Below are 16,979 nucleotides of genomic sequence, written 5' to 3' on the forward strand. Positions count from 1 at the left end.
CAGTGTCTCCTTACTTGGCTCCTCCAAGTTGGCAAACTCATGTGAAGCTTCCCCATGAAAGGTGCCCTCCTAAGTAAGAACCACTAAAACTACTTTTGAGGTGCACGTGACCACTTTCATTTGGTAGCTCAGTGTCAAGTGTGAGGACAGGAACTGCTTTATGCAAAAAGAACAGACAGGAGAACTCATCATGTTGTCTATGCAAAACTGAAGACCAGACAGTCACAGTTCTGAATATACTGTGGTTACAAAAGGAATGAACAGGCAAACATGGAGCTCTGTTCTGTGTCCCATAGAGTTTACTGGAATCCACAGCATAAAATTCTACCTGAGTGGTTATGTCTGTCATTCTCTCTCTATATATATGACTAATACTGATATCTAACAGATATACATACGACATATGTTAAGTACTTCATACACATTAGCTCACTTAATCTCACAATAACCCTACAAGAGGCATATATTGTAACCATCTTTTATAGGTGAGAAATGGCGGTTGTGTAAATTGCCTCAGGTCATACTGGGAGTATGTAACAGAGCCAATATTGGAACCAAGAAAGCCTCATGTCTGTAGTCTTCACTACTGTACTATATTGCCATTTACATTTCTAAATAGTAAAGTACATTTACATGAATGTTTGTGAAAGGAACTTGTGATCACCTTATCAACGGGTTTACCATGTCGTATACTTTAATACTGAAATCACGGTATGTTCAACCTTGTTAATTAATGGCATGTCTTTTGTAATTTCTGTCCAGAGGCCAGCTGAGACATAAATGAAATTCAAGACTATAATAGCCAAGGCTCAAATAATTCCTTCCATAAAGCAGTGCTCACAAAATAGAGGCATTATAATCACAGTACCTTGATTAACTGTCTTAAATCATAATTGGAGGCCAAGGGCAAAACTCACGTGGGAGGGGATGTTTCTAGTGAGAACATGAATTACTGTTGATCTTCACTATACGAAGATTTCATATTTGAGAACTTGTCTACTCGCTAAAATTTACTTGTATCCCTGAAATCAACACTTGAGAAGCTTTCCAGGTCATCTGAGAATACAGGCCGAATGGTGAAAAAGTTCAGTTGCCTGAGGTTCACATTCCCAGTGAAGGTCAAAGAAAGTCACGCTCTGCCTTCTTGGTTCAGCTCTTGCGTTATAAACAAGTGTGCTTTCCCCAGTACACTTGATACTATACTTATCACATTTTTGTGCTTTTTGTTGGTGATTTCATTGCTTTTAGACGGCCCCCAAGTACAGGGCTAAAGGGCTATCCAGCGTTCCTAAGGGCTAAAAAGCCGTGATGTGTCTTACAGAGAAAATCCGTGAGCCAAATCATCTTCGTTCAGGCACGAATTACAGGGCTGTTGGCCATGAGTTCAATGTTAATAAATCAGCTATATACGGCACAGTGTGTCTCTATATAGACCCACACATAAAACTAGGTTATATATTGATCAGTTGATGAAAATCCTGAGAACAGAGGCAGGAACCTAGCTAGCCCCATATTTCCCTCAGGAGCAGTGACTCAGTATTTGCTAACCCCTGCTCATAGCAACTTTAAAGACCACAGCCACCACGAATACCGAGACTAGACTTATCATGTTGAGGAATACGAACAGAGTGTCGGTGTGGATTATAAACTGTGCGCAGCTTTTCAAGCTAGACGTCACTTTGGTTACACGTGAGCTGACCACTGATGGGGACATCACTCCCTCTCCCTCCTAGAACTATCTCCCTCCAAGCAATAGGACCAACCATCAGAGTAAGGATTCACAAGTGAATGACAAGGAATGCAAAGCACTACTCACTGGCATGTGTACAGATGTGTGCATGGGCCTTAGTGCAGAACCTGTGGCAGAATGTAAGGCTCCATGCTGTCACCTGAGCTGCAGAGCTCAGATGAAGCACGAGAAGTGAAGCAAACTGTTGTTACCTACAGACAATCTTTTAAAATACTGGTATTATAGTGACCTGAAATCTCTCAAGGGCATTATTCGAATATCAAAGTGAAATTTAAGAACAACAACAGAAAGTATTTTCAAGGACAATTTCCAAGGTGTGTTTCCTTTACATACTTGAAAAGTGTTCTGAGAGCTTTTGGTTAATAAAATGTCTTTAATACAAGCTAAAATATGAAATTAAATGCATAGGTGATTTCTTAGAGCTGGTTGCTAAAATTTAAGAAAAAGCCCTGAGAGAATCCATCCAATTACAGCAACCAAAAATGCTATGCTCTCCTGGTTGCTATTGCTCTAATATTTGTCGGCTGCTAGCAGACACACAGGAGCAGCAGCAAAGTTTTTCCCAACCTTGAAAACACATTCATCCTTTCATAATTACGTTCCAATATCATCTCTATTCGGGAAGATCAACCACCTAAATTAAGCTCTAAATGCATGAGCAAGGATCTCCCAAGTCGTAGCCTAGGCATTACCAGGAGGGTAAGGTACATTAGCACGTCTCCAGCTGCGGCCTAATCTACCGTGCTACAACCTGTATCCAACCAAAGAGAGGATGGATTCGATGGAAAATCTGGACAGTGTTAAAGAATGAAAATCTGCAGTATCCAGAGAGTCTAGACCACCCGGCAGGAGAGCTGCAGTCCTTCCACAGGTGGATTCTGGCAGCTGCAGTGGCGTTCCAGCAACATCACCTTTCCTGTTTTGATGACTTTTACTCGGCGCCCCCTGGGTTCTCTGCCCCGAGGTTTTCTTCAGCCACAGGAGCCGGCTCTGATCACGTACCTGTGAGGCATGCGGGATGTGGCCTGGGAGTTAATGCCTCCTAGAAGCAATTCTCAACTGGCGACTGATGATATAAGGATGGTATGTTCTACTCGGGCTCCTAGAGTTTCATGCTCTGAACTGGGATGAAGCTGCAGTTGACCACAGCAGTAACAGGATTGACAGTGCAGTCTTAATTGCCTACCTCCCCTTCATGCCACACTTTCCCACTCTCCTACCAGAAACTCCTTCCCCTTTCCAATAAATGACTTGCATCCAAATTCTTATCTCAGATTCTGACTTCTCATGGAGTCTCTCTATAAGAAATTCTAGTCTCTGGGGCAATTATATTTCTGATTGTATATAAGTTATTGGTGTTCTGGTTTGTACATTGGTCTTTTACTAGTTTGGCTAACGGGAGTCAGTTCCCCTGGGAAACAGATGACTCTGGGTAGATGGACAAATCCAGAGGTTAGAAACGCAGAGTCAAGAATTAGTCTAAAAAATTATCACTGTGAAATGCTTTCTCACTTGCCTAGCACACATCTGATATCATCTAACAAGTGGATACATAGATTTGTTTTCATCTTCGATTTCCTCCCCAAAGATAGAGGGAAAGAGAGATTCTCTGGGGGGATGGGGAATTCATCATTTAAAGCGTATGTAGATATAATAGGGTTGTACAATGTCAAGTACTTAACAACAACAATAAAAAGGACTATAATCTGTTTAGATATTTCTGATAACTAACACCAGTGAAGGGAGAATCTAAACTAAAAATAACATTTACATTAAGTCAGAACAGTGGGATGTCACTCTGGGGGAAATTGTGGTTTAGAAAAGAGATCTGTGAACTGATCTCCAGAGCCCTGACCCTGGGTTTGCACTTTTCAGTGATGGGACATTACCTCCTCAAAACTCACTCACTTTTCCATTTGTGACAATCTCTGAGGATGGCTTTCATGGGAACTGCGAGAGAGAAACCACCCAGCCCAACAGCTATTAAAAAGGGCCTTTTCCCTTGGCTCACAGAGAAACGAAAGAAGAAAACACGTTTGGTCAAACTCCAAGTGTTTTATAGTTGGTTGGAGAGAGTTAGCTAGACAGACGCGCATGAAGGTCAGAGACATGACAGAGAGGAATGCTGTGCCAGGCTTCCATCATTTGTATGTACACGTGGGGGCTTTTTCCCTAAGAATAGTGCCCAACTGCATTATGCTAATTATCTTAAAGAGACAGTGTTATATTCTTTTAGTGTGATTCTGCATCCAGTTCACCTCAATTATCTTGGAAACCTGGAAGGAACCATAACCAGCAGGCATCCTCTCTACAATACGGAGCTTTGCAAGACTGAAATATGAGAACCATGGTGACCCCCTTTCCCTCCCCCAGATGAAGCTCAGGTGGACACTGGCAACACTCTAGCCCGGGGCCTCTCCTTTCTGCTGTGTTGCCTTTGTGACGACCCTCCCTCTGCCTCATTCTTCCTTTACATGGTCTGTTACTTTCAGTAAGCTCGTGTTTGGGTCTCAGAGCCATGATGCAAACTGAGTGTATATCTCTTGTGATTGTGTAACTGACTTGGAGTGTAGTTTTACTGCTCTTTTTTTTTTTCAAGTCTCAGGTGATACTTACTTTCCTGATCCGTTTTTATCAGTAGAGTAATCAAAACTGTAAACTGGCTGAAGCAAATCCCTTCACTGTCTTCAGAGGACCTGGTTTAGTCTGCACCATCTTTTTTTATTTTATTTATTTTGTTAAAAATTGGGATATACTTGCTTAACAATGTTGTGTTAGTTTCTGCTGTACAGCAAAGTGAATCAGTTATATGTATACATATATCCCCTCTTTTTTGGATTTCCTTCCCATTTAGCTCAACATCACTAATTATTAGAGAAAGGCAAATAAAAACTACAGTGAGGTTATCACCTCACACCGGTAAGAATGGCCATCATCAAAACCCTACAAACAATAAATGCTGGAGAGGGTATGGAGCAAAGGGAACCCTCCTACACTGTTGGTGGGAATGTAACTTGGTGCAGCCACTATGGAAAACAGTATGGAGGGTCCTCAAAAAACTAAAAATGGAACTACCATATGACCCAGCAATCCCACTCCTGGGCATATACGCTGAGAAAACCATAATCCATCATCTTTTATTGATAGCATACTGTGTCCTTTCACATACGTACACATGGACTAAAGCATTAGTGCAAGGTCATTACCAACCTAATTGTATATTGCTTTTAGGTCTAATTGTTTATTGCTTTTTTGTTTATCTTCTTTTTAGCAGATTTTTTTTTTAATGGAGAAGTAGGATAAGAAAGGCAGGTGAAGCAGGCTGACGCAGGGAGCAGAGGGCTGTGAGAATTGCTCACCTCCACAGACCACACCGTCCAAGTCTTCACAGCGGCGATCGTCACACTCACATGTCTTGCCATACACCCTGCTGTCTCCCGGAGGGTAGCAAGTGCATTTGCCACATTCACACTTACCTGCAAAATATAAAGGGAGAGAGCACACTCATTGGGAGACTCACAGAATCAGGAAGGCTTTTAAAGGAAACAAGCATCCTATTAGACCCAGACCGCATGGACCAGGTCTTAGTCTGTGTCTGATAATAGCTCAGCAAATACATTTTCCTACCTCCCTACCTCCTTAAGCTGAAGGTCAAGCGCAAATGCCGAGGAGGTTGGGCTGGAGCTGAAGTGACAACTGCTGGCTCATAAGTCATTCCTGTCTTCTACTTTCCACTTTGTTTCATTCATTTTTGAAGAATAATTCAATGATTAAGCTCTCTGGGTACTTCATATTCCACTTATGATGAGACCATTTAATATAATTGAATCATTTATATATATATAGACATACTTTGGCATAATGTGGTCATTTAAAAAATATTTTTAGTTTGGGTCTGTCTGCCACAATAAGAAAAAAAAATGTTCATTTCAACCTGATATTTTAGTGATGACTTGGCATCAGCTTTTGAGTTCATAGAACTCATTTTAACACACAACATGTCAGAGCGCATGTCCTAAGTACCTTTATTATCCTTGACTTAAAGTTTAAAAGTATAAACACTTTTTGGAATGAGTTTGGTTCATAGTTTTGGGATTTCTTTTTTTTTCTTTTTTTTTTTATTATAACTTTTTTTTTTGGGGGGGGGGTTACACCAAGTTCAATCATCTGTTTTTATACACATATCCCCGTATTCCCTCCCTTCCTTGACTCCCCCGCCTCGAGTCCCCCCCACCCTCCCCGCCCCAGTCCTCTAAGGCATCTTCCATCCTTGAGTTGGACTCGCTTTGTTATACAACAACTTCCCACTGACTATCTATTTGGGGATTTCTTAACTCTTATGCTTATGACTTTTGTCATTATTTCTGGAGCTATAACTATGCCTCAAACATTATAATTTCCTCACTTGCGTCATTTTGTTTTCATAATCCCACATGTTGACTAGTGTTATCACTGTCATTTTACTAAACAGGAAGTGGAGACATATTGAGGCCAAGTTACTTTCCCTGGTGAACCAGCTCTTAAGGGACAGATTCAAAATTGATACCCATTCTCATTATACTTGGAGTCTGTGCATCTAAACATTAAGCCATGTTGTATCTTAATATACTCATAATGCAGCACCAGGAGGCTGTATGAGAAAGCATATTTCTTTTTTTTTTTCCTGAGGAATTGATACTAGTTTGCCAGAAATTTAGCTGAGTGACTACTCTGAGACATCTGTTACTCTCTGTCATTATCCCAACCATCATAATTACACACCCACTGAAATGATCATAAGATACTTCAGGGCTGACCCTGCAAGGTTGTTAGTCATTCTGTTGCTGCATTTGTATCTTGTTAAAGAAATTCTGAGCTGGGATAGAATGGAAGAAAGAGAAATTAGTATTTAGAATCATATAATTTCAGAGCTGTAATTAAAGATAATCAAATGCAGTGATTCATAAGGTTTTCTGGCAGAAGGGGCAGGGTCGTGATCCCTTTGAGAATCTGGTGAAAGATACGGCAATAGATAGTGTTGTTCTGGCCGCCCTTCAACCCATCTCTCTTCTACTTGGAGGCAGTGCCAAGTTCAGCAGGAGGCAGAACCCGCCCCCCCTTTACCCCCACTTCCTAAGGACTGGCAGACAGAGCAGGGACACACCAGACCCCCTTGGCCAGGGCCTGGATTCTTGAGGGTGAAAAGGAGGCACAGGGGCTGTGGCAGAGTGGCAAGTGTTAACAGCATAATGGTGAGTGTCCGGGGCAGTGGATCTTGCCACACAGATGCTGAAGTTCAAAAGCGATGGCTGCAAGAGTAGGTTCTTTGCTTCCCTGGGGTGTTGCGTAAGCTGATTGTCCAAGTTTGCCTTCTGAGCCTAAACTCTTCTCATAAAATGTTTTTTTCATCCCAGTTAAAGAACTCGGTTTCTATCGTGTGCAATCAACAACTCTAACTGGTAGAACCCAGATCTCTCCCTGGAAAAATATACCAGCACGTGTTTATTTTGTGTAAAATGGTAGGAGGATTCATGACTTTCTGCAATTTATTGAATAGACGAGGAGACTCAAGTATGCTGAGGCTACATGACTTGCCTGAAGCCAGCAAAATAGACAGTGTTGGTGCTTGAACCCAGATTTTCTGAGCCCCGGTTAATCTCCTGCTGTGCTTAAACTACAGGGTCCTCTCGCAGGTAGATGTGTGAATGACAACAACATATTGTGGAGAGAGGCAAACTATAGGACCATCAGCAGTGTGGCTGGTGCGGTTAACTAGTCCATGGTGGACGGATACGGGAACATTAACTACATCCTTCCTGATAGGCACCCCACTCCCAGTTACCAAGACAATAACAGTTTTTAAGTTTGAGGGCATATGTATTTATGCTGACCATTTTATTAACACTTTGAGCCACACAAGAAATTTCCTGAATATGTATTACTGGCTTCTTTGAAAAGGATGCACTAACTGCTGGCGTATGTGTTTGAATACCCCCATTTCACTGTCTTCATTCTGGATAGGGTCTGTCTTCTATGTCTCCCAATCTCCCAATTTATCCTCACCACCCCCTTCTATAAAGTTGGATAGTAAAGTGTTAATATATGGTCCTAGGTACATTTTTCCCTGGTAGATTGTAATTCAGGTATCTTTTTATAATATCAGAGAATAATTAACCATTTTGCAATTGGCTTTTCAGGCCAGGTATCTGCTGGTGTTTTAGAAATATATTAAGGCAAATATTAGCTCAATTAACTTTATGTATGTAGCTCTAATTTAGTTAATAGGATACAGTAGCTTCGGATGGGATGGCAAAACATTATACATCGAGAAAGGCTAATCTGTCACAGATAGAAAGGTAAAGAAGAGTGAATTCTTCACTCAGTCCACATTTTAAAGTGCATTATTTTGCTGTGTCAGTTCACACCGTCACTTCATTCACTACTAGGACATAGACCTGCCAGGTAAATTTCCACTCATCCTTTAAGATCCAAAGCAAATTCCACTAAATGCATGACGCTTGCACCCTCCTTATCACTCATCTTCACAAAAACAGCAGAATTAACTGCAATTCTCATGTGTCCTCATAGTGTTTAAACCAATATTTATTGAACAGATGCACTAAATAATAATCACATATAAACAGTTTGGTAATATTGACACAAAGCTTTAATGGAAGAACTTGGATTTAGAATAAGACACTTCTCCCTGGAATACATATGCATTTCCAATCACCTGAATACCCTCAATGTGTTTTCTACAGTTACATCAATGAAATACATTCCACAGCAAATTCATCACCTTTATGCACAAACTTACTCCTCTTCCTGGGTCCTTTTATCTAGGAGAAGGTCGCTATTCATCTAATCTGTCACTGAGTCTTAAAAAACTTGATGACATACTAGATTCCTTCCTTCTTTTAATTAGCCATTCTTCTCCTTTCAACTTCAAATTTCATAAAATCCACTTTCTTAAAAATAGCTATGATGATGTAATTTCCCTTCCCGAGATGGTCCCACATGACCTTTAAGGCAGAGATCAAATTCCTCAACGGGGCTTTCTACAGAAGACCCAACTCACCTTCCTAAGTTTATACCCAACATTCACAGTGCACTCATGTTCAGAGACTTTGCTTTTGTGCTCCGTTTCTTCTCTTTGCCATGCAGTCTACGACTTTCTCTATAAAATTCAACCTACTGTTCAATAACCAGCTCAAATCTGATCTTCTCTATAAACCCTTCTATGCCCTCCCTGTTTGGTTACCTGGAGAAATCGTTTCTTCTCTCTGATACCACAGTACTTTGTTCACACCATTAGTAGATCAGTGAATGCAAACTTTATACTAAATAAATACATGCGTGAACCCTACCATAAGTAGTGATCTACGTATGGTCCAGGCTGATTTGTATCCTGTTAGCGGCCAGCAAAGTTCTCTGTTGAGGTAATAGCAAAAGCTGACATACAGATTTATTGTCTTTTTTTAAAAAGATAAGAAATTGAGTCTAATCTCTTTCCTTTATTTACTAAATGGTATTATTTCAATGATTAGTTTAATGTTATGGGAATGTAACTGTGGATTCTCAGATGATTATCAAATTAATATTTTATAAGTAAGAATGAAGGATAATGGAAGTTTGCAGGTCTAACACTAGCAAGTATTGTTTTATATAACAAATTGAGAGGAAAATCTAAAGAAAGATATATTAAAAAATGCAAACAGACCAAGTAATTTTTCAAAAGACACTCCAGGGACAGGATGAAAAGGGTGGAAATAACTGTCTAAAAAGAAATTAATTCAGTCAACATCATCAATATCATCCAACCAAAACTTAACTGAAATTTACTCTATGCCAAGTCTGCCCACTCCTGTTAAATTTTAATAAATGTAACCTTTAAGGACATACAAAAAGTTAGTCCAATGATATACTTTTATAGTGGACTGCAATCCCTATGAATTGTATTTAAAGGCTATTATTACACACTAGCAAAGAAGAGTAAATAATGAAGTAAAGTAAAAATGTAGAAGTTCTGCTTAAAACAGATTTTACTTAAACATTTCTAATTTGACATTTAACTTCTATAAAACACAGAAAAACCCTAAGCCAGAACATGGACGAAAAGCACAGTATATAGCTCATCTAGCTTATACTGAGGATACAAAATTATGAAAGACATTTAAAAACTTTTAATAGTAGAGGGAATCTGGGTAAAGTATATGAACTCACATACCCTAAAGGGTTACAAAAGGTTCCTGGAAAAGGAGACCTGGGAATGAGTCTTAAAGTGTTTGTTAAATGTTAGTCAGGCAAAGAAGAAAGAAAATAAATTTTATCATAAAGATTCAGTTAAAAGAATGGGCTCTGACTTTAAATAAATCTGGATTTTAATCCTGGCACATCCAATGTTAAAGATGATTCTTTGGAAGAGTAAGTTAAACCTCATGTATCATGGTTGCAGGATGCAAATAATAATAGCACTGATCCCATAAGATTTATTGTATAAGGCTAAATGTTATCATGCATGTCAAGTACATAGGACAGGACCTGACACATAATAAGTGCTCAGTAAATAATAGATATTATTATTTATATTTTTATAATAAAAAACATGTTGGGAGGCTTGAATTTCAACAACTCACATAAAATCCATTCCTTTCCTTTCTGATTCAATTTCTCTAAAGAAATAAACCAACTGTATTTCCTGATCCAAAATAAGATTATTTAAGAAGAGTACCATGTCATCAGATGCACCTGCCAGCCCGGGAACAGCAGGTTCACTCTCTACAACCTTATTTTCTTCCACTTTTTAAACGGCAAACACCACACTTGCAGTATATGCTCAATAGTTGGAGAGTAATTAGAGGCTCACATAAAACAGAAAAGAGATTAGCACTTTACTAACACAGTCCTCCTTTGCCTGAAATAATAGGTTTACCATAGCAACCTGATTGCACTAGAAAAAGCTCCTGCCAAATGCATCTGAAGTTCCCTTGAAATTTCTATGAGAAGGAATTAAACCCTTGAGAACTATAATATTCTGTACCATTTCATCTAAGCACAAATATCGTGTGTATGAGAATAAAGTAATCTTCCATCAGACATTTGAAAGCAAAAGGCAACTTTCACCTTGCATTTCAAAATGAGCAGTGAGACTTCTTGTAATTCAAGCCACACTTACACTACATTTGCTTGCCAAGGAAGAGATGCTTGTGACGTTTTTAAAACACAGATAAATGTCAATCCTTCTGTTTGTGTTTCCTTAGCATACAAGGATTAAAGTAATCAATCACAGACCTTTGTGAGGAAATAAAACATTTAAGCATATGTTGTCCTGATACAATTTTCTGTTGTTTGCCCTAAGAGTGTCTAAAATTGAAACTGGGATATGGGAGTAGCAGGCTGCACTTTTCTCTAAAGGTTTTTCCAAGGTGTTGAGCAGAACATCACAGAGGAAGTCTGTTGACATCTAAGTAAGATTATCTCATTATTTTAACCTTAAGATTAGTTTCTATAAAAACTAAAGTTACTCGATTCATTTATTTCTAACAAAAATTTTATAAATTAGGGAGCAATATCATACTCATTTATCAATATAACTCAGAAACCAAGCAATAGACCCAAGGTTAAAAGAATCAGAGAATGAATGAGGCTGGGAATGTGGAGCTTGGGTAATTAATCAGTGTGGCCCATCCTGAATGAGCCAATATAAAGTAGAATAAGAATTTTGCTCTCTGTGGCTGGTAAACCCATTGACTGCACAGTGGGCAGTACTTTGCTTCGGAAACAAGGTTTTGGGACTCTGCAAACAAAAATCCTATCACATCCAGGCCTATGCCTGGTATTGAATTAATGATTCCATAGGTAATAAATAAGTACATGCAACTGTAACTCACTGTGAAAGACTCTACGGGACTGATGTCAAAGATAGACAGAGGCAACAAACGCTATTTACCAGTGAAAGAGTTGATACAATCAGAGAAACGTTTCTATAGAAAGTTTCTTGAAGATAAGCTATATTTGGGCAATGAAAGGATAAGGTGGAATCAAGCCCTAATCACTTTTAAATTCTTTGTTGGTTTTAACACTTTAAAAAATTCTAAAGTGTGAGTGAATATATCACTTCCTAAATACACATTTCAGGAGTGCTAATTAAATTGATTTGAAACAAGAGTGGACTTTCTTCCCACAACAGGGATAATTAGAAAATGTATTTTACAAATTGAACAATGAAATCCATCTAACAAGAAATAATACATTTCCATCAACAGCAAGCTTATCTTTTAAAATGAAGAAAAAATATACCTTACAGCAATATTTTCTACTAACTTATTTTTAAATATCTTTATTTCTGAATCTACCAATATTAATTTCCTCAAAGCATAAAACATTAGAAAGAACAATGAGTATTTATGTAACTATATACATATATGTGAATATATGTGTATATGTATATTTGAATTTTAAGCTATTGTAACTCCATGTGAGCAACTAATTCTCAAATGGTTTATATAAAAAAAGCTCTTTGTACTATCCTTAAGTCTTCTAGGATCAAAATTATTTCAAAATAAAAACATTTTAAATTTTAAAAATATACAAGTAGGGGCTTCCCTGGTGGCACAGTGGTTAAGAATCTGCCTGCCAATGCAGGGGACATGGGTTTGAGCCCTGGTTCGGGAGTATCCCACATGCCGTGGAGCAACTAAGCCCATGTGCCACAATTACTGAGCCTGCACTCTAGAGCCTGTGAGCCACAACTGGTGAGCCCATGTGCCACAATTACTGAAGCCCGTGTGCCTGGAGCCTGTGCTCCGCAATAAGAGAAGCCACTGTGAAGAGAAGCTTGTGCACCACAATGAAGAGTAGCCCCCACTTGCCACAACTAGAGAAAGCCCATGCACAGCAATGAAGACCGAATGCAGCCAATAAATAAATACATACATACATAAATTTTTAAAAATAAAAATAAAAATATACAAGTAAAATTCTAAACATAATTTATCTATGTAGCTAATTTTTTTTAAATAAAGTCTTATCAATAATTATGTATACACTTAGCCACACATTTTACATTCACTTCTGGAAGACATCTTTTAACATCATATTCAGGATTTAAGCCATTTTTTTTTTCAATAAAGCAGTGTCAAATATATGCAGAGCCTGGGAATTACATAGCCAAACATGTCAGAAATTCAATAAACTTAAAATTTAAGGCTATAGTGAACTTGCTTTAACTTTGCCACTTTATAGCACAGTTAACATAATCAGGATTAATAGGTAAGAGTTACAGGGAAGCAGAGTTTAATATACTGTAATGAATAACATTATACACATCAGAGTGGTCCATAATGGAATGTACTGCCATGGTAGGGAGTAGCCTTCCATCACTGAAGGAATTGAAGCCAAGAAGGCAGTCTTTGGTAAGAGTTAAGTTTGTGCTCTGTATTAAAAAAGTTAAGAGTTTGTGCTCTGAATTAAGAAAGACTTAAGATAGAATTTAATATCTACCACTTACATGCTCAATAATCTTAGGAAATAACTAAACCTTTCTATTTAAAAATTTTCAAAATTGGGAATACCTACTTAATAAGTAACTTTAAAGAGACCAAAACACAAATATATTTTTCAAGTATTACTGTTTGGATTTCCTAAGTACCACTGTGATATTTGTTTGTGGCACAGTGTTTAGACTTTAAAAAAAAAGATAAAGGTATAACTTGAAGAGGAAAAAGCAAATAGAACCACATGTTATACTTTTACATAATTGGAAGTAATAATATACCATTTTTTCATAGCTAATCTGCTTCTACCTCAATACGAATGTCCACTTTTTTTTCTCTGCCAACAATATATTTCAGATAACTTATGGTTTCTATACTAAGTAATGCTACTTCTTTAAGAGCTATTTTATTTTGACATTATTTTTCAACAAACTCCTATGGCACCTGAAAGTCCATCTCCATTTTGTTTCTAGCCTCAGAAATAATTTTTGACTATCAAAAAATCAATATAAAATATTAAGCCAAAGCCTCCTAAGACATTTGGCTTTAAGTGGCCAAGATTCTAGAGAAAAAGAAACCATAGGGTAGTGAGTTCCACCCAATACAAAAATAATCCCCTTCATACATTTGTCAAGTCTGAAAGTTTTTAGGGCAAAAAGATAAAGCATTAAGCAGAAAGCAACATCTAAAAGATGAATAAACTAAACAGGGCTTTTGGTATTTTCATCTGGCTGGAAAGACAGTACCTGGAACTCAGGGACTTTTGAGAAGGAGGACACTGATAAACATAACATAAACATCTGAGGTTTTCACTTTAGAAATCATTTTAATGCCTGATTGGATTAAGGTTGTCTGCATTTGTACATATGTCTGCCAGACAAAAAGTAAATTATCTCTTCAAGGAAGATAACATCATTCACAAAAATTCTACCAATTTTATTAAACAATATTTATATTCAATTAAAAAAGGTATATCAATAGACAAGACAAAATGACTAAAAATGAAAGAGAAAAATAGACAATACAAAAAGATCTAAAAATGATACAGGTGACCAAACTGGAATTGTCAGTAATGGACTTTAAAAACTATGATTAATATATTCACAAAACTATATTACTAAATGGATACATTAATTAGAGAATAATCTGTAAACAATGAAGTGGAAATTCTGAATTTAAAATTATAGTTACTGAAATTAAAAACTGAATAAAGAGGGTCAATCCAAATTAGACACAGGAGAAGAGAGGCTCAGTAAACTGGAAGATAGGTCAATAGAAAATACAGAGACAGAGGCATAGAAAACAAAAAGAATGAGTAAAAAAAATTTGAGAGACACATTGGACATGAAATAATATCCCAAGCATCTGACTGGGTACTCAGAAAAAAAGACAGAATGAGGCAGAAGTAATACTTTAATAGATAATAGGCAATACATAAGACACTTCCAATAGTGCTGTAATGGGCTGAATTGTGTATCCCCCAAAATTCATATGTTGAAATCCTAATCTCCAGTACCTCAGAATGTGACTATATTTGGAGATAGGATCTTTAAAGAGGTAATTAAGGTTAAAAAAAAAAAGTCATTAGAGTGGGCCTCCATCCTAGTGAGTTCATGAGAAGAGAAGATTAGGACACAGACACACACAGAAGGGACACCATATGAAGACACAAAGAGAAGATGGCCATCCACAAGCCAAGGAGAGACACCCTCAGAATAAATTTAGGTTGCTCACACTTTGATCTTGGACTTCTAGCTTCTGGGCTCAGAAGAAACAAATTTCCATTGTTTAAGCCACCCACTGCATGGTATTTTGTTATGGCGGCCCTAGCAAACTAATACAAGTGCCCAAAGAGTTTAAGTTATGGATTCAAGAAGCTTCATAAAGCCTAAGCGAATATATAAAAAGAAACCACACAGCATCACTGACACATAGAAAATTGCTGAAAGACAAAGAGAAAATCTTAAAAGTAGTCAGAGATAAAAAGATGAATTACTTTCAAAGAAAAAAACAAAAAGATTGGCAACTGAATTACCAAAATAAATGCTTAAACCAGATGGCAATGGAATGACATCTTTAAAATCCTGAAAGAAACTGCCAAATTAGAATCCTATGCCTAACAAAAATAGCCTTCCAATTTGATTGCAAAATGAGAATGTTTCCAGACAAACAAAAACTAAAATAAGTTGTCACTAGAAGAGCTTTATCAGAATAAATATTAAAGAACAAATTTCTTCACACAAAAAGAAAATGATCCATCCAAAACATAAACACTAAAATAAAGAAAAAAGAGAAAAACAAAAGTAAATATAGGGTAAATCTAAATGAAAAAAAAGTCTACAGAATTAAAATAATGTTTTGTAAAGGTCAACTCAGTCTAGAATTTAAATTGCATGAAGTTTGAATAACCTTGACAACAAAATCACAAGGACATTACAGGAAAAGGATGTTATAAATTAATATCTCTCACAAACTTTAAATCCAACAATTTTCAAAAAGAATCATATCCAAATGGGCTTCATCCAGGATTAGAGGGTTGATTTAACCATATATTAAAAACCCATCTAAGTATTTCATCACATTCACAGAAAGAAACTTTATAATCTAAATAGATGCACATTGTATATTTGATAATATTCAACACTCCTTCTTGAGGAAAGAATAAAGGAATAGAAGGTAACTTCCTTCTTTTGATGAAGATAATCTAAAATAAAACACTTTCCCCACAGCTGGGAGCAAGACAAGAATGTCCACTATCTCCATTTCTAAACAACATTGTACAGACTTATTATCAAGTACTCTAAAGCGAAAAAAAAAAAAAAGAGAGAGAGAGAGAGAGAGAGAAAGAGAAAGAGAGAAAATGCATAAAGAAAAGAAGAAATAACACTATCATTATTCACGAATGTGGCATGATTATGTTGGTAGAAAATCTAAAAAAAAACCCTACATATAAAGTATTAAAATTAAGAAGTACATTTAGCAAGGTCATAAGACACAACTGGTTAATATTAAAAGAAATAGTTTCATATAGTTTTATATAGTGGCAACAGAAACTTAGGAGAAGAAATTTTTTAAAGATATAATTTTGATAACATAATGGTAGGTAAATGCAGATGAACAAAAATGGCCAAAGCATGGGTGGAGAAATTATAATACAAGATTTTAAGACATACTATAAAGTAATAACATTTCAGAGTGTATTGCTAGTAAAGTATTAGACAAATAGACAAATGAAACAGAATAAAGCACTGGAAAAAGACCCATGCGATATAAGACCACTTCATTTATGACAGAGGTGACATCATAGTACAGTGAGGGAAAGGTTGATTTTTCAATAAATGGTTCTATCTAGCCTTGTGGTGGGAGCTCCCCCAGAACAAAGTAACACTGGAACTTGGAGGCCATAACTCAACTACAAAGGGATGCAGTTGGATCCTGTCATTGTCTTCATGTGCCCAATAACTCTGAAGCCCCTCTCACATGGTTCCTGCATAACTCTGTTACTATGTAACTCCTGCTTAACTCTATAACTTAGCGATGGCCCAGAGGCCATAGAAGGGGAAGTACCCAATCAGGTTATATACCCCTTTGCTTGTTACCTTACTTGGGAGACAAAAAATTCCAATGTATAGGAGTTTAACAAAAGTATATAAGGTGATGCCCCCTTGTGTTTGGGTATCAGCCTTTGGATATGAATCCACTGAGCCTGTGCCAGTACAATAAACATTGCTTCCTGCTTATAGCCTCGGTGTCCT

At 37.2% G+C, this 16,979-nt stretch overlaps 1 protein-coding gene across 3 annotated transcripts in view; it reads right to left on the bottom strand.

Moving 5' to 3' along the window:
- Positions 1–16,979, bottom strand: part of ITGBL1 (integrin subunit beta like 1) — a 213,114-nt gene that overhangs the window by 31,865 nt on the left and 164,270 nt on the right. For all 3 annotated transcript variants that reach the window (XM_057708007.1, XM_057708006.1, XM_057708008.1), the window contains one exon: positions 5,110–5,226. In XM_057708007.1, the coding sequence (XP_057563990.1) occupies positions 5,110–5,226 (117 nt within the window). The remainder of the gene's footprint in view (positions 1–5,109; positions 5,227–16,979) is intronic.

Source organism: Hippopotamus amphibius, chromosome 14 (genome assembly GCF_030028045.1).
Source record: "Hippopotamus amphibius kiboko isolate mHipAmp2 chromosome 14, mHipAmp2.hap2, whole genome shotgun sequence".
NCBI classification, from domain to species: domain Eukaryota; kingdom Metazoa; phylum Chordata; class Mammalia; order Artiodactyla; family Hippopotamidae; genus Hippopotamus; species Hippopotamus amphibius.